Source organism: Capra hircus, chromosome 3, assembly GCF_001704415.2.
Source record: "Capra hircus breed San Clemente chromosome 3, ASM170441v1, whole genome shotgun sequence".
In the NCBI taxonomy this organism is placed as follows: Eukaryota; Metazoa; Chordata; class Mammalia; order Artiodactyla; family Bovidae; genus Capra; species Capra hircus.
Window position 1 is genome coordinate 66,375,758 of NC_030810.1, and position 19,131 is coordinate 66,394,888.

The following is a 19,131-nucleotide window of genomic DNA, read 5'->3' on the forward strand; positions in this document are numbered from 1 at the left end:
CCTTGAAAGACACTTTCTGACAAAACTCATTTAAGAAGAAACAGACAATCTAATTAGACATAAATTTATCAAATAATTTCGATCAATACTTAATAATCTCTCAAAGCAAAAAGCACCATGCTCAGATGAGTTCAATGGTGAATTCTACCCAACACTTAAAGAAGAAATCATGTGAATTGTACACAGTCCCCTTCAGAAAATAGAAGCAGAGAAATATTCCTGGCTCATTCTGTCAGATCAACATTAACCTAATACCAAAGCCATGCAAAGGCATTACAAGAAAAGAAAATCACACAAACATTTCTCAGGAATAAAGATGCAAAATTTCTCAACAAAATATTAGCAAATTGAATACAGTAATGTCTACAAAGAATAATATATATAATACAACCAAGTGGGATTTGTATGTGAAATATAAGGCATTAGGTACAAAATAACAGAGGAAAAGTTAAAAAGAATATTGAGATCATGGTAAAGAAAAAAAATTTTTAATCACATTGTATGTGATGTACATGATAATACTATTGGGTTATTATCACTATTTCTAACATAAGGTTTATCTCCAGAAATCTACCTAGAAGAATCAGTTGACACTAATGTGGGTGGAAATGGCTCTCATTATGAGACTGTAATTTCCAAAGTGGAAGATAGACAACTCTCATTTCCAGATCTCCAATGGGAGGCATGTGATTTGTATTCTGCCAGGAAGATACACTTTTGTGAGATTGAGATGGAGACATGAAGTAAAGTGAAGTCACTCAGTCATGTCCAACTCTTTGTCACCCCATGAACTGTAGACTGCCAGGCTCCTCCGTCCTTAGGATTTTCCAGGCAAGAATACTGGAGTGAGTTGCCATATCCTTGACCCCAAGGACTGTATAGGATTTTCCAGGCAAGAATACTGGAGTGGGCAGACATTCCCTTCTCCAAGGGACCTTCCCAACCTAGGGATTGAACCCAGGTGTCCTGCATTGCAGGTGAATTCTTTACCAGCTGAGTCATTAGGGAAGCCCAAGATGGAGACATAGCAACCCTCAATGCAACTTTTCTTGGGGGATTTATTTACTTCAGATATAAAGGTGGAAGCATCCAATACTTAGACCTGACATTGATAGAGCATCTAACATGTGATCTGGAGATCACTGTACCAGATAATAATGGATGTGCTGTTTTCTCTTGAGATGCCTTCCCATGTGGTTGGTATTATTCTAGGTGAAAGATCAGTAGAGTTTGATTCACTTAACATCTTGGAGAATCTGTCTGGTACCTACTAGGCTTAAAAATCATTTTCCTTTTAAGTTAATGAGAAGATACTGTTAGTTGCAGTGAGAACCTTAAGTGATACATGTCCTAAGACAATTGTGGTAGATTAATATTTTTTTGTATTAATGAATTATTTTTATTTTTCTTGTTTCTTGTCCTTCCACACTAGACATTTGCCTTGAGTGGCTCCCAGGCTGTGATGTCATAGCAAACAGGAAGAAAGAAAAATGGAGTTAGGTAAAGTTTTGAAGAATTATGGTTATGATTCTCAAAGGAATAGAAAGGAATTTTGGGCTAAAGTTTCCTTTTTGTGATTGTAGAAGTTGTTCTTGGAACTGTGCGTGAGGGGAACTAAAAAAAGAAGAGTAAAATAGACGTTGTATGGCCTAGAAATGGGGCAGTAGTTATCTAGAGGGATTCTCTAGACAAAGAACGTTGAACATCCACTCATACATCCATTTCACACAGGTGCTAGTAATTCCCCTAACAGTGTTCAGGAATCCCATCAGTGATCACAGCAATGCAGCCTCCACCCAGTGGAGAACTGAACACTGTCTGCACCCTGAAGTTAATTGTTCCAGGTCTCTCTTATTGGAAGCTGTCATGTGACTAGTGACTGCTTAGCAGGAGTAATGCTTAACTGTGCTCCATGACTTTGAACACTCTCATCAGACTTTTCCTGTGTACACAACACTCCAACTCCATCCCAGTACCAAAGTAAATCCTTGAGTAAGACCATGGGGCTGAGGATATTTAGAGGGGTGGTTTATGTGTGGGGAAACAGTCTACACTGAATAGAACACCTCTGATATCTCCAAATTGGATGTAAATGTATCCCAATTACACAACTAAAAGTCTCTCTAGAGTCAATATGCATGATTTCAAACACAGGTTGTAGTGAGGTATCATACTTGTCATTTATACTATATTTAATCATAAATTGAATTCTTCTATGGTTAAATACTACCTTCACATTTTATTTCATCTTTGCAAACTTTAAGCCTCAATGAAAATGCATCTTATGACATCAAGTTTAGTGTCAATTGTTTGACATCTTGAAGTTGCTCATGCACTCGTTCTTAACAGATAGAAACTGGTTAGGAAATTATGGTCCTTAGAGAATATTACATGGTAGTGGTTCTTCCTGTTTCTTCTTGAGGTATACAATCTCAACATGAAGTTTCATGCTCTCCTTTTGGAACCCCTCCTGGAGAAGTCGTTCCTGTTCCTAAAAGGGAAAGTGGAGACTGAACACACACAACTTAAAACGTTTCCCACATTTACTAAATTATACCTATATTAATCCCTCATGGGTTATGAAACTTCTTGTTGAAATCTTTTCCTCCTTTAATTTTCATTATATCCCTCTTTCTTGTGTCTACTATCAAAATTTTTCTGGGATTTATTTAGCTTCAGAAATATTCTTCTCTTATGGTTTCTAAAATATTAGTGACCCCTAGAATTAAATTTTTACCTCCTTCAACCTGAAACAACAGTCTTTAAAGAAAAACTGTCTTTTTCTATCTCAGCTCTATATCACACAAACTCCCAAATATATATCTAAGAAGGCAAGGAAGATGAAGGGACACCATAGGAAGGTTACTACAAAATACAGAATCACAAGAGGTGTTTGATCAGGGAATTTAGTACGAGTCGCCAAATTTTGGAGCAGAGATAACAGAAATAAGTTGAGAGAAAGCCCACACTGGTCCATGCTCTGTTACAGGGTAGACATCCCTACTCGGCATAGAGTTGGAGAACAGCCCGAGATCAGGAAGAAACTAGCAGCCTGGGTATGTGGTTCATGGTACGACATGGAATCTCCTGGTGGCTCAGATGGTAGAGAATCTGCCTGAAATGCAGGAGACCTGAGTCGGGAAGATCCCCTGGAGAAGGAAACGGCAACCACTCCAGTATTCTTGTCTGGAAAATCCCATGGACAGAGGAGTCTGGTAGGCTACAGTCCATGGGGTCACAAAGGGGTCGGGCACCACTTAACAACTAAACAACAAGATAGACTTCAATTATCAGAGATGGTTAGGGGTAGAAGCAGTAAGGAAATGAAATGTCTACTAGTGTTTGGGCTAGAACAGTCCTTAAACAGATATAATGCTCTAACTTCTAAGAACTTTTGATTCAGCACAGTGGAAGATAGAATGCAGATGCTACAACTGAATACCTGAAGTTTAAGGGCTAGAACCCTCTCTTGGTCTGCTATTAACTGGGGCCTCTCCTTTTCCATCTTCTCAGTCAGTTGCCTCACATGTTCCTGATAACTCGCTTCTTTTTCTTGCATCATCTGTTCATTCTTCTTTTGCATTTCCTCTAACATTTTGTTTGCAGCTTCGGCAGCTTCAGACTTCATGCATTCCACTTAAGAAGAAAAATAAGCAGAGAAATATGAGAATCTTAATTTATTTTTATAGCCTTATTTCTGCTTTCACCCTTTTTACTTGTTTGCTTATCTCATGAGGAAAGCCTCTTGTGTTTATTTTTGCACTGAACAATCAGAATCTGACTGCCAAAGCAGGAGATGTGAGTTTGAAACCTTGGTGGAGATCCCCTGGAGGAGGGCATGGCAACCCACTCCAGTGTTCTTCCCTGGAGAATGCCATGGGCAGAGGAGCCTGGCAGGCTACAGTCCATGGGGTTGCAAGAGAGTTGGATACAAATTAGCAACTAAACAAAGAGAATAAATCAGAAGACAGGTTAACATAAATATTGGTTAAGTAAAGAATCCTTTAAAAATATGAAATATACTTGCTATTTTTTGCACTGTAGTAATATTTCAGGTGGACCAATGTGGCTAATATTAACATTTCTGGGGCTTTCTAACTATCTAGAGTGTTTTCACGGAGAAGGCAATGGCACCCCACTCCAGTACTCTTGCCTGGAAAATCCCATGGACAGAGGAGCCTGGTAGGCTGGCAGTCCATGGGGTCGCTAAGAGTCAGACACAACTGAGCGACTTCACTTTCACATTTCACTTTCATGCATTGGAGAAGGAAATGGCAACCAACTCCAGTGTTCTTGCCTGGAGAATCCCAGGGACTGGGGAGCCTGGTGGGCTGCCGTCTATGGGTTGCACAAGTAGGACACGACTGAAGCGACTTAGCAGCAGCAGTGTTTTCAGCTATTCTTACCTTCAATCTCTTTTTCCTTTTCTGTCAGCGACTGATCAGTCTCTAGAAGTGCATCAACCACACCCTCTTTGGAATCCAAATATTTCCTCAGTGTCTCTCCTGTCAATTGAGGCAGACCAAGTTAGAATTAGGAAATAGATATTATGGGTTAAAGGAAAACCTAGCAGTACATGTTTCAATTCAATTTCATTTTACCCACTTTAGAATTTATTAATGAATACTATTTCAAACTGGCTTAAAACCCAACTCTAGATCCACCCTCAAATTTGCCTCAACTCAGTCACCCCAATGTTAGAAATGTAATCAGTAAAGCTGATCTTCTAATTGTATGGATTACAAACCTTATGGCTGTTCTTTACATCAGCTAATGGTATTTACTTTGGATTCAAAATAAAACCAGCAACAGCCCATCAGTTGTAACCTATTTCTCCGAAACACACTGGTCCAGGATAGTATCTTTTCTTGCCTGGACCATGGTATTCGCTTCATAATTGGTCTCCCTACTGCCTTCTACTCTTGCTCCCCTACAGTCTGATTTCCTGAGAGCAGCTAGCATCGTATCACTTTAAGAAAGATCACTTCACTCTGATGCGCCAAATCCTCTGCTGATTTTCCAGCTCTTTTCAAGTAAAACTGAAACTACTCTCAGGGCCCTCCAGGATACTATCTGGTTAGCCTCTGGCCTTGAGCATCTCTCTGACCTCACCTCCTGCCACCTCTTTCTTTGCTCATTGCCCTCTTGCCACATTTGTTGGACAGAAACCATTTCATCCTGGGATTTTCTGTTGTTTGAAGTTATCTTCTTCTAGATGCTCACTTGGCTTACTTCCTGACTTCCCTGAAGACTGTTGAAACAGCATCTCACCAGAGAGGCCCTCTCTAAAATCCTACATATAAAATAGGACCATGTTCCCTTCCTCTCCTAGGCCTGCACCCTACTTTATTTTTCTTCAGGGCTATTTTTGTTGCTGGGATAGCAGCTTCTAGAGTCACCCTAATATTTTTCTCCCCTTTGTTCTTTGTAATAGAACCTATTTTTTTTTTTCCCCATCGGGGCACATCATGGGCCATGATAAAACACTGCATTTTTTTAGTCAACCTCCCTGGTAGCTGGAGGTGGCCATATAATTAAAATTTGGCTAATACCACTTATGCAATGGTGTTATATTGGGCTTTTTGCAGATCACCTTAAAGAGAGTTGACCCAGAGACATTTTATCTTCTGTTTCCCCCCTTTCTTCCTATCTGTAATACAGAAGGAATGGGTGAAACTCCAACAGCCATCTTACACCATGAATTGACCTTGAAGATGGAGGATGGATGCTAAGGTGATGGAGCACAACAGGAGAGTCTGAGAACAGCATGATTGTGGAATTGTCATAGCAGCCTGGACCCCTCTGCCTTACTTCTTGTATATAAGAGAGAAAGAAACTTTTGTGTTTTTAAGACACTCTTGTTTTGTTTTTTAATAATATGTGCCCAAACCTAATTCTAACTGATATAACCTGAGTATACTGGCACAGAAGCATACTTATGAGCCCAGAGTTTCCTTTAGTGTGTCCATTTCAGCTGTACCACTTACTACCTGTACATCTTGGGTGAGTTATTTTACTTCCCTCAGTTTTCTTATTTATAAAATGAGGACATTGACATCATGTACTTCACAGTGTTCTAGTGAGGATAGCATGAGTTAAGCCCATTTGTTTCCTAACACAAAATAAGGTCTATATGTGAACTGTTATTATTATTAGATTTGCTGTAAGCTATACTTTATTGATTGCTGATGAATACTTTGAAAGAACTTGCTTGGTTTTAAACTGCACTAATCCCAGTTACCAGAGAAGGCAATGGCACCCCACTCCAGTACTCTTGCCTGGAAAATCCCATTGACAGAGGAGCCTCATAGGCTGCAGTTCATGGGGTCGCAAACAGTCAGACACAATTGAGCGACTTCACTTTCACTTTTCACTTTCATGCACTGGAGAAGGAAATGGCAACCCACTCCAGTGTTCTTGCCTGGAGAATCCCAGGGACGGGGGAGCCTGGTGGGCTGCTTTCTATGGGGTCGCACAGAGTCGGACACGACTGAAGCGACTTAGCAGCAGCAGCAGCAGCAGCAGCAATCCTAGTTATAAACATATTGTTAGGCCTGAGTAGAATTGTTGGATGATAGAATGACTAAATTATTAAATAAATTCTGCAAAAGTTTTTGAGGGCTCCCATCTGTGCTTCCAAGAAGCACTACCATGGGATGAATCTGGTATTCATCTCACGGCAGTCTGTCCTATTGAATAAACCGGTGAATTGTCAATGAAAGCCACAGGCACCATTGACCCATTGCATTTTTGTTGTTCCCACTGTAGTTTGAAAGAGTCACTTCAGCGAGGCCCCAGAAAAGGTGATCAGTATGTAGTGTACCTGTACCCCCTTTCTGGGGACCTGGTGGTACTTATCCTTCAGCTCATTCATCTTCTTAATAAATATATAATAACATCCTGGTTTAGAAAATGTTCCCTGCTTCACATCTTCATATAGAGGATGAAAACTGTCCTGAATTAAAGCCATGCAGTAATCTGAGGACGCTTTCATGTTTTGTTTACAAAAGTCATCTAGCTTTGCTTGTAGCTTGTCCTGTGAGGTGAAAAATAGCACAAATGGCACCGTGAGCCAGGATGAGGATGTGAACCAACGTGGATTACTGGGAAATGCTTCTCCTGCAGAGAATGTGGCACATAAATATAACACACCCATCATCATGTTGGGAGATTCTAGAAAACTCTTAACAGATTGCTGGTTTAAAAAATGCCTCTACTTCTCTTTGTGTTTATCTGAAGCTTTTTTCCCTGTAGTTTTTTAGCTTCAGAGAATGATTCTCAAAGCATAAACACTGCTCCATTTGAAACTTCTCTTTTTAAGTTCCTAATAGTTTACCACACAATTGTCCTTATGACAGGCCTGCAAGAAGTTCCTGGTTCCACCAATTTGTGACTTAGTGACCCTCAACCTTCATGAAATGAGATTTCTTTGTTGGTAAAACACAGGAAATTGTATCTATCTCATAGATTCCCTGTCAGGATTATATGCAGCGGTACAAAGTGTTAAGCCCAGTGACTTCTCTGTAAGTGCTCAAAAGGGTCAATGATTAGTGGTATGTTCTTTAAAGTAATAGCACTTTTGCATATTTTCTCAATAAAAGGCTAATGAAGGTAATGGAGATTGTACTGCAGTTAATGTCTGCATGGAGAAAGCCTACAGAACATCATTTTTACCTACATTCAATTATAGAAGAGAATTTGCATGTTTCTTTGGTCTAGAAAGACATCCATAGCCTGCTGACTTTCACTATTTAGTTTCATCAGAACCTTTGAAAGCAGGAAGGTATGATTTGTAAAATTCTGCCCTACAAGTCAGGGAAGGGATTGTCATCTGTCAAATGATAATTTGTCATACAACAATCCTTCCTTAATTTGGAAGAACTCAGACTTGAGTCCTCAAATAGCATGCTAATGATTGATTTCTCTTTCTTGTCTTTCTGAATATTTATTGTTGCCTTACATTAAACACAATAAGTTTTTAGGGTTTTCACAAAGAAGCAAATTCTCCTATATTATTAGCAGGGAACATGAAACCACTGTGTCTTTGACTAACTTCAAACTAAAAAATAAATTTAAATAATCTTATGTAAATACAGTGTTGCAGTTTACTTGTTTGATTAAAATATGGCATCTATAGGGTAGAAATTAATAGATGAGGATATTTTTAATAACCATAGTTGGTCATGGTACCATAGTCTCCAGGACTAAGGCTAAGAACAGTCTGTTCTTTTAGTAAAGAGTGCAAATGAGTACATATAACTGAGGGCTGCTATCCTCTGGGAGGACTACTTATAGCAAGAGAGGCGTATTCACATTATTGTATGGAAGAAACCAATACAATATTGTAAAGCAATTATTTTCCAATTAAAAACAAAAAAGAGAAAGGCTCAGATTTTTCTTCCTCTCATTAACCAAAATAGCAAACATACCCCTAATTTTTTCTGAAACACTTGGTCCACATCCTTGAAAGAGTGCTTCATGAAGACTTCAATGGCCTCTTTCTCAGTGGCCGAGTGCAGGTCCAGCAGTTCCTGGAAGGTTTCCGTGGGCAACTTCAGCTTCTGGCCCATCTGCTCGTCATAGTGGGCAATGGCCTTTTGCACTGCAGCCAAGTTCTCGATCTCGGCCAAGGCCAGGACTGCACTCTCCATGCAGGGCAGATCCCCACTGCTGATGGAACTGACATATGTCAGCACCAGGCTCTCTAGACCTATGAAAGGGAATTTAAAAAACAATGACTAAGAGTTGGTGAGACAGAGGAACAAGCTGTGTTAGTTTATTCCTGAGCATGCAAATGTAATCATTCTGAGTCAACTGATCGTGCACTTTTTATGCTTTTCAAGTGTTACAAACAGTAGTTTTAAGAAATTTTAAGAAGAATTGTGATGGGATATTTTGTTACCCTCTAGGTTCAGAATAGTTTAAAGCTTCCCTTTCCTCCTTCTTCCTTCACCCAAACGAAAGCTATTGGAATAAATGGGTTAGAGTAAGGATATTTTGCAGACAAGATGGTAAGTCTTAATCTTTTCTTAGCCTTCCTGAATCTCGCTTTCTTTTTCTTAATGAGTTCCCCTTCCTTTCTCTATTCTAAGTCATATAAAGGTCAAGGAGAGATTTTAATGTACACAAGCACATGTGTGTGTAAATGTAAGTGTACACGTGATGCATCTCACTAGTTCTGGGTCTGGCCTCAATAAGAGAGTCTTCCTAGATATTCTTTCATCAGAGCTCCATGCAGTGTGACCAATTCATCCAAGTCTGCCAGGGAATTCTGGTTTTAACTCTGAAAGTCTTACATACTATGAAATCCCAGCCTTGGGAAACTGGAGTGGTTTGTGGCCCTACAACTACTAGTTTTTGGCTACACTAAGCTATCACCTCATACTGGTCAGATGCCATTGTTCAAAGGTCTACAAATAGCAAATCCTGGAGAGGGTATGAAGAAAAGGGGACCCTCGTACACTGTTGGTGGGAATGTAAATTGATGCAGTCACTATGGAGAACATTATGGAGGTTCCCTAAAAAATGAAAAATAGAGTCCTCTTATGACCCTGAAATCCTAATCTTGGGCATATATACAGAGAAAACGACTATATGAAAAGCTGTGTGCACACCAATATTAATAGCAGCACTATTTATAATGATCAGGACATGCGTGCATGCTCAGTCACTTTAGTCATGTCTGACTCTGTGACCATATGGATCGTGGCCCACAAGACCCCTCTGTCCATGGGATTCTCCAGACATGAATACTGGAGTGGGTTGCCATACCCTCCTCCAGAGCAATCTTCTTGATCCAGGGATCAAACCTAGGTCTCCCACATTGCAGGTGGATTCTTTACCACTGACCCACAAGGGAAGCCCCACACAAGACATAGAAGCAACCAAATGTCCATCAACAGTGAATGGATAAAGAAGATATGGTACATATATACAATGGGATGTTACCCAGCCATAGAAATGAAATAATGTGATTTTCAGCAACATAAATGGGCCTAGAGATTATCATACTAAATGAAATAATCAAACAGTGAAAGACAAATATCATATGATATCACTTATATGAACGTGTGCTAAGTCACTTCAGTCATGTCTGACGTTTTGTGACCCTATGGACTGTAGCCAGCCAGAGTCCTCTGTCCATGGGATTCTCTAGGCAAGAATAGTGGTGTGGGTTGCCATTTCCTCCACCAGGGGATCTTCCCAACCCAGTGGTTGAACTCAGGTCTCTTAGGTCTCCTGCATTGGCAGGAAGGAAAATCAATAGTAAATAATCCAGATCTAAACAACTTCATCCATTCTGGAAAACTATTCCTCCTCCAGATATTTCTTTTAGTAAATAACATCTGTTCAAGTAGTCGCTTAAGCTCAGAATCCTGGAGTCAATCTTAACACTGCCATATCATTTCTTCCACATACCCACATGCCTTCCATCATCTAAACTTATGGATTTGATATTCAAAATATGTGAGGATTCTGCTAATTTTGACAGTCTCTATTGCCACTATCTTAGCCTACATAGTCCCCATTTATTATAAAATATTGCAAGTACCATTCATCTTCTTGTTGCTTCATGTACATCCCTCTAGCACATTATCTAAAACATTCTGAAAGACTGTATGAAACATAAATTACATATCTTTACCTCTTTGCCTGTCATTCCTCAAGATCTTTTCACTGGGCTCAGACTTTAACTTTCTTGAAGTCACCCGCAGGTCCTTGCAGGTATGGTTCCCTGTACTTATCCGTGTTTAATCCTTAGGGTTACATAAATAGCTTAAGTACCTTTTGTTCCCATCATGTTGGAATGAAGATTATGCCCAGTGGTTGGTACTTGGCAGGCACTCCTAATCAGAGTGCCTAATCACACATTTTTGCATTGATTAACAAGAGCATTGTGTTAAGGTGAGAAGCATAGCCTCACATACATGGAATAATTGCCTTTTCCTGACTTTGTCAATAATACACCTCTCCTGGAAGGAATTTCATAAAAATGGAGTTGAGAAGTTGGTGGAGAATTAAGATTCTAGTTCTTTATCTTTATTCATCCGACTCCTGTGAATACTAGATAATACCAGAAATAGTTTTGGTTCATATGTAAAATTCACAATGTGACCCTTGTGGTGTGTTTTCCTTGGCATCATTAGACTCTGTATTTGTCAGAAGTAATCCTCATGCCTCCCACTTCTGTTGTCTATAATGGGCAGTAGGAAAGTCCAGGTAAGGAAAGTGAATAAGAGGGACTCACGAGGCCCATTGACTGTGATACCGCCTGAGAGAGTCTTGGCCTTGGAATGGCTGAGGATGTAGAAGCAGAAGTCTGCAACTTGTTCTCTGAATTCAGGGTTCAAATCTTCCTCTTGTAGCTGATCCAGGTGGCTGAGGCACCTCCTATGAGCAGGGGCATCAAAGATGAAGCACTTTTTCTCTGGGAAGAACTTTCGGATACATAACCGAGGTTCGTTAAAGTTTTTAATTTTTTTATCATTTCCTAGAGGAAAGAAAATCAGAGGTTTTACAGCTTCAGGCTACTTCAAATATATACGCTTCATCTTTGTAATTTGCACAAATCCTATATAAAGAGGTAAAAATTAACTAATCATGGATCAGACCCAATAATTAAAGTGGTAGAGAAATGAAATTTCTTTCCTTCTCCAAGAAGGAAGTAACTTAAAATTAGATTGCATTGATTTATCTAAGAAACGTTTCATTTCCTCTAATAAAACAGCCAGGATAACAAAGTTATAAAATTATAATTATCAGCATCTGCATTGAATTGGTCATTCTGATACTGTTTTCTCTTTTTCTGTTTGCCAAACATGAGTCCCAGTAACCTTGCTTTAGCTTCAGTGAATACTCCAGGTACTTGTCAGCAGTGATGGGTTGTCCATCTAATATCAGCTCCAGGGAGAAATCTCTCAGAGTCCACACAAAGTCTGGAAAAAAGCTCACAAAGTTGGCTGAGTCTTGGACCTCATGTTCATCAGGTAAAGATTTTGCCCTGATTCGACTTGTCAGCTCTGTCATATAGCTGTGATGCTAACACAGGAAAACTGCAGAAAAGGAGTAGCACCTTTTATGCTATACTGTTCCCCAAAGCTTATCTAAACTAATTTTTCTTAATTATCTCATTCATTCATTCCACAAACACTTACTGAGCAATTACTATAAACCAGGAATTGTCCTAGGGACAAATAACATTGCAATGAGTGAGAAAATGCTACCATCTATAGTCTAGTGAGGGCTTCCCTGGTGGTTCAGAAGGTAAAGAATCTGCCTGCATTGCCAGAGACCCAGGTGCGATTCCCAGCTTAGGAAGATTCCCTGGAGAATGGAATGGCAACCCACTCCAGTATTCTTGCCTGGAGAATTCCATGGCCAGAGGAGCCTGGCTGGCTACAGTCTATGGGGTCATAAAGAGTCGGACATGACTGAGTAACTAACACACACTCATTCTGCAGAGGGGGACAGATGATAAACAAGTAAACAAAAATATAATAAACCTGAGATATTGATAATAGTTGCCTTGAAGAAAAATGAATCTCAGCTAAACTTTAGAGAATAACTGTGTGTATCTGTGCATGGTGCTGGTTTAAGTGGTGGTTCAGGTAAATTCCTTCTGAGGTGATCATTGTGCAGAAATCTAAATGAACCGAGAGAGGCTGCCATGTACTAATGCACCGGTGAGGAAATAGCTCCTGCAAAACCTCAGAGGGGAAACCATTGAGTGTGTCTAACATACAGCAGGGAGGCCAGCGTGGCTAGGGCAGAAGTCCTGGAATAGCTAAGGTCCAGACTATGTAGGCACTGTAGGCCATAGAAAGTGTTTGAATTTTAACCTAAATTTAATGGGAAGCCACTGAGAAGCTTTAAATTGAGAGGGGAATATGACCTGATGTTTGTTTTTAAAACAAAAACTGGCAGGTGCTGTACCTATGAGAGGCAAGAGAGAAGAGAAAGAGAAGGTTAGGCAGTTAAGAAGATAACCCGGAGGCAAGAAGAAGGAAGCTTAAACTGAAATTACCATTGAAGAAGTGGTGGGAATTAGCCAGCCTGGGCAAATACCTATGACAGGGGAGCTGACCAGACTGTGCGCAATAGTTTGTAAGAAATAAAGAAAGGAATTGTCTAGGATGAATACTAAGCTTTTGATCCAATAATCTCTATGAGTGCTATGGAAATTTACTGTGATGTTGAAGGGGTGCTTTCGGTCAAAAATTTAAGACTTTTCCAGAGATAATTCCACACACGTATGGACACCTTATCTTTGACAAAGGAAGCAAAAATATACAATGGAGAAAAAAGTCTCTTCAAGTGCTGGGAAAACTGTTCAACTACATGTAAAAGAATGAAACTAGAACACTTTCTAACACCATACACAAAAATAAACTTGAAATGGAAAAAGATATAAGTGTAAGAACAGAAACTATAAAACTCTATAGAGGAAACTATAAATTATAAACTCACAGAGGAAAATATAGGAAGAACACTCAATGACATAAATCATAGCAAGATCCTCTATGACCCACCTCCCAGAGTAATGGAAATAAAACCAAAAATCAACAAATGGGACTTATTTAAACTTAAAAGCTTTTGCACAATGAAAGAAACTATAAGCAAGGTGAAAAGACAGCCTTCAGAATGGGAGAAAATAATAGCAAATGAAACAACTGACAAAGATTTAATCTCCAAAATATTCAAGAAGCTCATGCAGCTCAATACCGAAAAAGCAAGCAATCCAGTCAAAAAGTAGGCAAAAGAATTGAACAGAGATTTCTCCAAAGAAGACATACAGATGGTTAATAAACACATGAAAAGATGCTCAACATCACTCATTATTAGACAAATGCAAATCAAACCCACAATAAGGTATCATCTCATGCCAGTTAGAATGGCCTTCATCAAAATGCCCACAACAAATAAGAGGGTGTGGAGAAAAGGGAACCATTTTACACTGTTGGTGGGAATGCAAACTGGGCCAGCCACTATGGAGAGCAGTGTGGAGTTTCCTTAAAAAACTGGAAATAGAAGTGGCATACGACCCAGCAATCTCACTGCTGGGCATACACCCCAAAGAAACCCAGATTGAAAGAGAAACATGTACCCCAATGTTCATTGCAGCACTATTTACAGTAACTAGGATACGGAAGCAACCTAGATGTTCATTGGCAGACGAATGGATAAGGAAGTTGTGGTACATATACTCAATGGAATATTAGTCAGCTGTAAAAAGGAACACATTTGAGTCAGTTCTAATAAGGTGAATAAAACAAGAGCCTATTATACAGAGTGAAGTAGTCAGAAAGAGAAACACAAATACTGTATATTAATGCATATATATGGAATGTAGAAAGATGGTAATGATGATCCTATATAGAGGGCAGCAAAAGAGAAACAGATGTAAAGAATAGACTTTTGGAGTGTGTGGGAGAAGGCCAGGGTGGGATGATTTGAGAGAATAGCATTGAAACATGTATATTGCCATAGGTAAAATAGATGGTCAGTGCAATTCGATGCATAAAGCAGGACAACCAAATCTGGTGCTCTGGGATAACCCAGAGGGGTGCGGTGGGGAGGGAAGAGGGAAGGGAGGTTCAGGATAGGGGAACACATGTGTAACCATGGCCGATTAATGTCAATGTATGGCAAAAACCGTCACAACATTGTAAAGTAATTATCCTCCAATTAAATTATATTAATTTTTAAAAAAAGATCCCCCATATATTTCTACTTGAATAGTGTCAGAAGCATGATCATATTCAATTCATTATAGTCACTTAAATATTTAAGATTTTTGTGTTGTTTTTGCGTGTCAAGTTTGAGATGTTTCTTACACATCTAAATGGAGACTTGTAATCAACTAGATACACAATTTTGTACCTGAGAGTGGTGGTCATGATTGCTTATACAAATGTCACAGTAACTGACATAAAGGTGCTAGTGAAAGTCCAAGGGTGGATGAGACGCCTAGGGACTAAAAGAAGAATAGAAGCTCAAGAATCAAAGAACTACCACACTTAAAGGCCAAGAAGAAGCTGAATGAGAACCTGAGTTTTAGAGGATACCAAGGGTTTGGCAATGGATATTTGTAGGGGCAGGTGATCAAATATGACTGCAGTTTTGTCCCCTGAGGTGGACCCAGGCAACTGAAGTATGCTCACCCTCTTCTCCATCTTTGGAATGTGCACTGCACTTGCCTTCCCCATGCTGGAAGCTGCACGAGGCCACAGCCTCCTTGAGATAGTAATGTGGTGCTAGGACCATCTGGACTGTGTACTCACCAGGTTCAATTTAGGCATCTATGCTGCTGCTGCTGCTAAGTCACTTCAGTTATGTCCAACTCCATGCGACCCCATAGACGGCAGCCGACCAGGCTCCCCCGTCCCTGGGATTCGCTAGGCAAGAACACGGGAGTGGGTTGCCATTTCCTTCTCCAATGCATGAAAGTGAATCCTGTTAGGCATCTATAGAGACCTTTAAAATTTGGCAGGTGGGTGTGGAAATCTGTTAGTCTTCCAGTCACCTAAGAAAGCATACCTAAGTAAATTCCCTTGCTTATTAAACCTGCCACCTGCCAATCTCCAGTGACCTGCCATCCTCTTTTGTCTCTCCTTACTGTCTGAGTGAGCTTCCCAGGTGCTACCAGTGGTAAAGAACCCTCCTGATAATGCAGGAGACTTAAGAGAAATGGGTTTGATCCCTGGGTTAGTAAAATCCTCTGGAGAAGGGCATGGCAATCCACTCCAGAATTATTGCCTGGAGAATCCCTTCGACCAACAAGCCTGGTGGACTACAGTCCATAGGGCCACAATCAGACATGACTGAATTGACTTAGCACACACACGCATACATGCTATCTAGGGACTGGGGTCAGCTTCAGATTACACACAGGAAGCTCCCGAGGAGACTGTGACCCAAAAATATTAACTCAGATGGAAGGCACACAGAACCTTGTGCAGCTAAGTGTCTGAGGATGATGTGTGATCAGAAAGGCTTGGGCTTCTGGGGGTGATTGAGGTAAACAGGGATGGTGAGCATAAGCATAATGGGATTCATTAAGAAGGGGACTCCTGAATTCTTCTGCAGTGGACCACCACTGTAACTGGTGATAAAATGAAGCTGTTCTTTTCTAGATTTCATGTTGTCTAGTCCACAAAAAGGATACTGTAGTTGGTCCATGGCCTGCTGATTGATGATTCCCATGCTATTGTATACAAAGGTGCTGCTCAAGAGAACCACCAGGACAAAGATCCAGGAGTCATTCTGGTTGTCTCCCTAGAAGTCATTGGAGAAGCCATGCCAAGTAACTAAGAGCACATGATTCCAGTTCAGATGGACAGACTCTGACCCAGCTGTCTCTATTTGGAAACACATTAATCATTTCCCTATGCAAAGTTTTATCCATCTGTACATGATTTTAAAAACATAAAATCAATGGTGTAGTGAAATTTAAATAAGACTTTATATAACTGCACATGAGAGTGTAAAGTAAATAAGCACTTGATCAGGTAATAGAATTGAAACCTCTCTCTGGAACTGAGATTATGATCTTCTATTCCCATGACATGTCATGATGAGGCACCTTTTGAACAATAGTTAAAATAGTTAAATAGTTAACCCCTTTAACAAGATTTTTCTAAGACTTCTAAGAGTAGTAATGTATGATCCTTTATGAACAAAGCTGTTGTTATCAGGTCTTATACTCTGCTTTTTTCACTAATTGTACAGCTGTGGATAACACTATTTCCACCATCTTTCTGGATTCCCACTCTGACAAGTCAGACGTGTTTATAAATTTTCTACTTAGATTTAGATGTACCTTCAGTAGCTTTATCAGAATGTTTTTCCACAATATGAAAGGAAAATGACTTGAAAAGTCATTAGTCATTATTTTATGGGTCACAAAAATATCAGCGGGCCTTACTGACCACTCTCAGTGCTTATATGTGTGGCCAAGATATGCAACAATTCACATAAAGCTCACTTTGGATTGCTTCAAATTGCATTTGCGGCAAATCTTGAGCACAAACAAGTAAATAAATAAATTAATTAAAGAAAATAAAAGAAGAATATAATACATTAATAGTATATATTTGAAGCACAATTCAAAGGGTGGGAAGTGATAGCGCAAGAAGGGCTACTGTTTTGACATAAACAGGATTAGAAGATTTATTTCTTTACCTTCTCCACATCCCCCAGGCCCTCGGTATCAAGCAGAACCAGAGTATGGTCTGGCTTCTTGGGATGAGGCATACACCACATCCAGATGCCCTTCGTGTGAGACTGCACTGTGGAGCCAAGAGAGATGCCTGCAAGGGGGCATGGGGAAATGAGGATCGATTTTTAATAGCAGGTGGATTGGATCTGGACATTGAGACATTAGGTAATAAAGTCAAGATTTCAAGAAATAAATGAAAGCATAATCAATATTGATCTTAATTATGAGAAAAAGAGAATTTAGAACATTCAGTACAAACTGAAATTTTTGTATTACCTTAGAGATCACTATAAACTTGATGTTAATCCACATACATTTTAGTAAATGTTTTATTATTTATTTTTATCTAGTTTTATTTATAATTACTGTACTCCTTTCAGAAAGACACGTTTATACTTTAAAGAGGAAGTTAAGGTGAAGTGGGAAGAAAGAGTTGACTCTTATCCTCCAGCACAGAATGAATGTTAGAAGCCCATCACTAAAATGAAAATTAGCTTTCAATATCCCTCCCTGGTCTCTCACTCCCTCTCCTCACATTACCATGCTGCACGCTGGGAGTGTGGGTGGACAGAAGGGGCTTGGCTTGGCTCTGCCCATGTCACTCACCCTTTTCCTTCCCGGCCAGCTTGTTCATCAGGTAGGACTTGCCTGTGCGGTAGGGGCCCACGATAGCCACCACCACAACAGGCTGCCTGATGGCAGACAGGATCTTCAGAGCTTCTGGATTAACCCGCAGTTGCCCATTGATGTTCTCAATGAGGCACTTTGGAGCTGGCATGTGGATCTCTGAGGCCATGTCCAGGGTGTTCCCTGATCTTCAAGGGAAAAGATGGCATGGAAACCAACATTTAGTCAGTGATCTGAGTGAGAACTTTACAGTTAGGACCAAAATTTGGTTTTCTCCTTGAACTTTTTTCCTTATGTGTTTTAAAAAGCCCAATGGTCCCTTTAAGCTTGTCTATAGACTAGTCCAAGGGTTCCCTTTAAAAATAACTTTATTTTGAAGGAGCTTACCCTTACACAAAAGCATACACTGGACACAGAGAACTTCCATGTGCCATTTCCCCAGCTACCCTATTATTAATTTCTTATGTAACCACAGACAATGATTGAAATGGGACTTTTATATTGAAACAATACTATTAACTAAGCTACACACTTCCCCCATGTCACCAGTTTTCCTTTTGCCTGGTTGTTTTGTCCTAGCTTTCCTTTAGCTCCTAGCGTCCTTTTCTGATCCAGGATGCAATTCAGGATCCTTTGTCGCCTTCACTCACTACCCTTGCTTAGTCTTCTCTCATCATTGGCAGTTCTTCATTTTCATTTTGTCTTTCATGACATTGTCATTTTAGAAGAGGACTGCCCTGTCATTTTGCAAAATATCCCTCTGTTTGGGTTTTTCTTATGGTTCCTCATAATTAAATTGAGGTTGTTTTTCCTTTTCTTGGCAAGAATGCCGTGGTTGTGATATTCTGGCAGTCTCGGTGTATCCTGCCAAAGGTTTCATAATGTCTGTAGGACACACTCTGGTGCTGGGATGGTAACTCTGCTCACTTGGTTTAGGTGTTGTCTGCCAGATTTCTCCACTGTAGTTACAGTTACCTCCTTGTAATTAAAAAAGTTAACATGGGGGGAGATATTTTTGAGACTGCAGATATATTCTCCTCAAAGCTTCATATCATTTCTTCAGTGCTGGTTTTAACATCCACTACTAATGATTCTCGCTTGTAGCAGTCATTACAGTGGTGCTTGCTGTAGGTCATTCGTACTTCACCATTCCTTCAACATTAGCTGAGGTTCTACTTCAAACAAGCTATCCCGTCTTCTCTGTTTTATTTCCTCATTTAATTATTTAGTTGTATCAGTATAGACTCACAGACATTTATTTTATTTTATTCTGTAGGGTTTAGTAC

The 19,131-nt window shown here is 39.8% G+C and overlaps 1 protein-coding gene across 1 annotated transcript in view; it reads right to left on the reverse strand.

Moving 5' to 3' along the window:
• Window positions 1-19,131, reverse strand: part of LOC102170144 (guanylate-binding protein 1) — a 104,086-nt gene that overhangs the window by 80,614 nt on the left and 4,341 nt on the right. Inside the window, exon 2 of the mRNA XM_018045709.1 lies at window positions 17,825-18,033. Coding sequence (XP_017901198.1) covers window positions 17,825-18,014 — 190 coding nt within the window. The 5' untranslated portion in view covers window positions 18,015-18,033. The remainder of the gene's footprint in view (window positions 1-17,824; window positions 18,034-19,131) is intronic.